The sequence below is a fragment of the Natrix helvetica genome, assembly GCF_964273705.1.
Source record: "Natrix helvetica genome assembly, chromosome: 5".
Lineage (NCBI taxonomy): Eukaryota > Metazoa > Chordata > Lepidosauria > Squamata > Natricidae > Natrix > Natrix helvetica.
In genome coordinates, this window is record NC_138551.1 from 76,076,794 (window position 1) to 76,082,793 (window position 6,000).

The 6,000-nt window shown below is 42.5% G+C and overlaps 1 protein-coding gene across 8 annotated transcripts in view; it reads right to left on the reverse strand.

The window, feature by feature from the left end:
- Positions 1–5,201, reverse strand: part of IDE (insulin degrading enzyme) — an 84,207-nt gene extending 79,006 nt beyond the window's left edge. For 2 of the 8 annotated variants that reach the window (XM_081953919.1, XM_081953914.1), the window contains exon 1: positions 4,599–4,796. Coding sequence is in view for 1 of the 8 variants with exons in the window: in XM_081953912.1 (XP_081810038.1) it covers positions 4,809–4,921 (113 nt within the window). In the remaining 7 variants the exon portion in view is untranslated. The other 6 variants (XM_081953917.1, XM_081953916.1, XM_081953912.1 and 3 more) reach the window with 6 other exon arrangements.
- Between the last annotated feature and the right edge of the window lie 799 nt (positions 5,202–6,000).

Here is a 6,000-nt window from a genome sequence, read left to right on the forward strand (position 1 = left end):
GAGAGAGAGAGAGACAAGAAAGGAAGGAAGGAAGGAAAAGAAAGGAAGGATATAAAGAAAGTTGGAGAGACACGAGAAGGAAGGAAGGAAGGAAGGAAGGAAGGAAGGAAGGAAGGAAGAAAAAGTAATTAAGTAAGTAAGTGGGGGAGAGAGACACAAGAAAGAAGGAAGGAAGGAAGGAAGAAAAAAGAGGAAGAGAAAGGAGGGAAAGAAAGATGGAGAGAGAGACAAGAAAGAAAGGAAGGAAGGAAGGAAAAAAAGGAAAGAAAGAAAGAGGGAGAGAGACACACAAGAAAGGAAGAAAGGAAGGTCGAAAGAAAGAAAGAAAAAGAAAGAGAACTTATGATCACAATTGAGCCCAAAATTTTGGTTGCTAAGCAAGAGCATTGTTAAGTGAGTTTTGCCACATTTTCCAAGGTGGCCACGCCCTCGGTCACATGACTGCCAAGCCACTCCCACCCAGTCACATGACCGCTAAGCCACTCCCACAAAACAGGCCACACCTACAGAATAGGTTCTAAAAAAAATTGAAATCCACCACTGGTGAGCATATATGGTTAATAATGGTTAATAAACCCCAGTGGCTAACCCAAAAGTTATAATATTCTTAGGGTGTGGTGTGAGTCAGAAATCACATAAAACCATAATGTAGTTTATCTTAAGAATGTTATATGAACACAGGCATTTTCATTGTTTAAGCTCTGATCACAAAACATACTCTAACTGAACTGAAGTCTCCCATGGGTGGGGATGGGAAACTAAAGCTCATCAACTGGAAGTACAGCAACTCTCAATGTCACTCATCACTAGTGATCCTGACAGTTACTGCTGGCTATTAGTTCAGAATAGCTGGAGGGTGAAAAGGTATTCCATTCTTATAAACATTCTTTGAGTAAATTTCATCCATCATGAATAACATGATTAATATGATCCTGATGATACGCATTAAAATAATCTAATTTTGCCTGAATGTGTTGAATTCAAGATTGCCTGAATTCAATCTTGTGTTAAATCCCGTAGTTTCACCAAAACAGGCAATAGCAATCCTATCAAGCTACTATCCTGTATCATTGGTATTGTCTCCCATTTCCTCCACATAATGTTAAAATACAATTATGCAAAGGGGCTTGGAACTTTGTTCATCAGCAGGATGCTCTCCAAAACAGAATAGGTCTAAGCATGATATGGCAGAAGAAGTTGCAAAACAAAGTTCCAGTTAAAAAATGGGAAAGATCCATTTCAAGATTGCAAGAAAAACATTCGGGGGGGGGGAGTGTGGGGGGGGGGAGAGAACAATACTTCCCTACGGAAACCATTAAGCAACAGCTTTGACTATACCCGCACTGTATCATTCTAAGGATAGGAGATGTACCTTCTCCTATCACATAACTTAAAGGGGTGCTGCTATTAAGGAATGGGAAAGAATTCTGCATTCTTTTTTCTGCTCTGTTGTTTCATGACCTTGTGTTCTATATTTTCTGTAATAATCACAATCCTTCCTCTCCAAGAAAATATCATGGACCCAGATTTTACCCTTGAAATACATTTTTTATTTATACTTTCCTTATTTTATATTTTACACTTTCCTTACAACATTTTCTGTAGTTTGATATTAGATTCCAACTACTTCTCCTTAATTTATAATTTTTCTGTTTCATTAATTGCATTAGAGCCCAATTAATTTAACATTTCAATATCAGAGGATGAAATAAATGTTCTCTCTATTGGGGATACTGTTTATAATTGCCTTTCCTGTAGGATTTCAACCACTTATTTTATAGCATTTTTTCTTCCTAGTGCTTTTCCCGCAAGTACAGAGTCTGCATTTTTATTTATCAATAATTTAGGAAACAAAGTCCACAACTGAGAATGTGAGATACTGTTTAGGCCTTCATTATGGCCATCTAGTCAAAAAGCAGGCCCTAAATCAGGGGTAGCCAATCTTTTGGCTTGTCTAAGAAAAATAAGTGAAGAGAAATTGTCTCAGTCTGCATATAAAATATATAACACAGTTAATATATATCAATCACAGAATAAAAATTTACATACTTGTGGCCACATTACTAGCTTTCGAGGGTCACATGCAGCAGGTGGGTCATGGGTTAGACACACATGTCCCAAATAGAAAGTGGTCAGTGGCCTATAATAATTTTTTGTGTGAATACAAATATATAATATCAGATTTTCCAATTCTGTCCCTAAACCATTGGCAAAAATCCTACCAACCTCTTTTCCAAACCTACTCATACTTTGACAGTGTCTAAACAACAATGAACAACTTCAAACTCTCTTACGTGACACCCCTTCAGACAGTCCAAGGTGTCCACATATTCAGTTCATTTGTTCACCTATGCTGAGTAAAACCAGCTCCCTAGTTTCAATCACTTTGTATAGTATTGTTAAAACATTTTCAAGTAGTACTAATGTTTTCACCTCCAAATTCAATACCTGAATTTTCATATTATCAAAATATTAAGTTGAGCAAGTGCTTGTCATTAGGTTGGCTCACAATATTCCAACACCTATCAGGATTCTGATTGGCTGATCAAGAAAAGACATTTGAAGCATCCGAGTGCTTCTGCATAAGCCAAAAAACAAAGGACAACCTAGTGATATTTTGCAGGAGTGATTTAACTTATGACCTACCAAATATTAAAGACAACTCTCAGCATTTCTCAGTATCAACAATGCTGTCTAGAACTCCTGAGGATTTTAACTCAAATATCTAGACCACAGCTTTCCTATACCTCCTTGTCAATATTTATAATGGCATAAGATTTGGTGGACCAAAGTTGCAATTAGTTAAGCACAACAAAAATACTGAAGTATCACAAGCCTGCGACTTCTTTCAACATGATTGTTAAGCATAATTAAACCCAAAGTCATTAATCCATACTTAACTGTGGGTGGGATCAAGCTAATTATTTCTGGCAACTCCTTGGTAATTACACATTCAAATATTTCACTATCAGATTATCACATCTGCACTTGTTTTTCACTTACTACAAATAACATTTTAACCTTAGTATTTTGGTGCATGACAAAATGAAATTTCTGCAGTCCGAAGTAATAGTTTTTTGTAATTCACCAAACTCAACACAACCTCTTTACATGTATTAGAATACCATGTACTTTAGTATCTTCACTCTCAGGCCAGGCACTTTTGTTTGATATCATTTCTATTCTTCCTCAGCTGCACTCTACTAAAAGCAAATTTGCTAATGTTTACTTCTTTTATTACACTTAACCAACGTACAGCCATAGATGTATTCAAATAAGAAATCAAATGGGCCAAATACTGGCATTTAAACATATAATAATTTAACTGTCAGCATCTACAAAAACTTTTTATTCACTGGATTTTCAGGTTGCACAATGATTTGGAGTGGCTTATATTTTCAAACTGAAAAATAATGAAAAGAAACCAGAGCTTTTGGATAAAAATATCCCACTGAACCAGCCACTCCACAACCATTCTACTCAAAGGGTGTTCAAAGTGGACTCCAGTGGAAGTTTATGATTGCAAACCCAATGAATTTAACAAGATTTACTTCTTAAAGTTTGTTTCAGAGGAGCAATGACATATTTACATTTTTAACCTGTCAATCACTGGAAGTTTCTGAACTTAGAACAAGTATAAACAAAGAAATAATAGTCTTCAAAATGAAGAACTGCTGTTAATAAAGGTAAATAAAAATATCCTGTATATTCTTAACATATGTAAGGTTAAATTAAGGCTTTTAACCATTTTACTCCTTTTTAATGAAGTTGTCCAAATTATGCATATACCTGAGAGCTATACAACTACACTATTAGAACTCACTCTTCAATAAAGTGAGCCAATATCAAAGGAGTACCCCATGTAGAAATATTTTATCTCCACTGTGCAGGTAAATAATTAACCTTACCAACTCCTATAAAATTACTGCACATATTCTGAGAAGCGTAACAAATTAGAAAAAGAATAACAAAACTCTCATCTGGAAAACCAGTTTCACTTGGACACCAGCTTCGATTATACTGGCATTAAAAACAGAAAAACAAATGCACAAAGATTTTTTTTTAAAAGCGGACACTTTCCGGTCTTTTACCTCAGCCTCGATTTCTGAGGCAGGAGAGAGTTCAATCTATACCGACACCTTTCTACCAAAAAACGAAAAGGAAGAAAACACTTAAAAGAAGCCTTGAAATCTGATGCTTTGCTGACCAAGTTCTCCTCAGTTAAACCTGTTCAGCATGACGTTAGCTTCCTCCCACAAAATGTGACTCCGGGCGGCAAAGCACACAACAGAAAAGCAGAGGAGCGACTTCAGCACACCGAAGGGAGGCACTGGGGTTCCCCCACTCCTTATAATCGTCTTTTTACCATTTCTTCTGCCCCAGTATAAACTCACGTCTTGGTTCGCACCCGCCCACCGACCTTGCCTGCATGGCATCCCACCCATTTTGCCCGCAGAGAATCGCTTCTCGGGGAACGGCGAGAGGGAGAAGGCCGACGGCCGTTCCCTCCCATTTTAAGCATTTCAGAGCCCGCAGGTGGGGAGGGGGAATTGCTTCCCGTCTCCCTCGGCAGAGGATTCGCATTCACGCTGATTCACCTCCTTTTCTAGGCAGGGGCGTCGCTGCAACTATCACACTCGCACCCGGAAGGTCGGTTACACAACCCGGGAACGGGCGAGAGGAGAGCCGCGAGAGACCTCGAGGCGGCCACGGTTCCCGCCTCACCCGCAGCCAAGGCGGGAAGGCGCTCGCGGACCCCCTTCCCGCAGCCCACCAGGCCCAACTCCCGGCCTCCCCGCGGCGGTTACCCGCAAAGGAAGAGGTGGTGGTGCTCCTGCTGTCTCAGGAAAAGCCGGCGCGCTGAAGGAAGCGGCCGCAGGGAGGCCCAGAGAGCAATAAGCCGGGAGAGTCGCTGCCGCATCTCTGGGCCCTGCCCGCTGCCCCCGAGCCGGCCTACTTCCCCGGCCGGCCCCTCCCTTCGCAGAAAACAGCGCCCGAGCCAGTTCTCCGGCCGGCGGAGGCGCCATTTTGCGCTCCCCTACGGAGGCCTGGAGGCGCTCGGAGGATCCTACCTGACGCCGAGAAGCGCTCCGCCCGAGGGGAGGAAAGACAGCCGGCTCCGGGAAGAGCGGCGTGCGGTGCCGGTAGGAGCAACGACGAGAGGCGGCTTGCAGCCAAAGGAGTGCCCGTTGGCAATGTCCGGGCAGCGCCTGTTGCGGCGGAGGTGGCTGCAGTTAAGGAGCAAAGGGCCTCTGGACTGTACAACCTTCCTTCGGGGAGTGTGTTTGTGTGTGCGCGCGCGCGTGTATATATGTGTGTGTGTAAGAGGCTGAGCCAGCGCGCGATCCCGTTATAGAGAATGACTGCTACTTAGACAGCCGCCCTTTGCACACCTTCAGTCCGAGTCACTTGATTTACTTCCGAGTAAAGCTATACACGCAAACGCTAAGCCCCTTGTTGTGCCCGCGAAAGACAAAAGGCGAGGACGCGGCGAGGAGGCACGTTGCATCCGCAGAGCTCCTCGAGGCGCAGCTTATCTGGAAACGGGCCCTGTGGACACCCGTCCCGATTGGGGAGTGTTAGCAGCTCGCGGGCCCCGATTTCAATCCGAGTTCCCCGTTCCCTTAATTTGGAAAGAGGATTAGGGGGCCATAACAGCCGGAGGTAGAGCTCAATAGCTTAGTATGATTTCCCACCCTTTTTTCCTCTGAGCTGCTGCACTACTACTGATGAGGATGGGGAGGGACTCGATTCAACCCGCCTGGGGGGCTTCAGATAGGGGGGGGGGCTGTTAAATAACTGGTGTATTTTTATTTTTTGAGCTGCTACCTCCGGCTCTCTTGATGCCTTCAACAACGCTGTGTAGTCTTAAGCAAGGTTAACTATCTCAGTGGGTTGTGAGCTGCTTAATTACATCGGGCTGATGTAATAAATGATAAGGGACGCTTCCTGGAAAATGAAATAAATGAAATGTAATAACTTACATGAGATGAACACTGC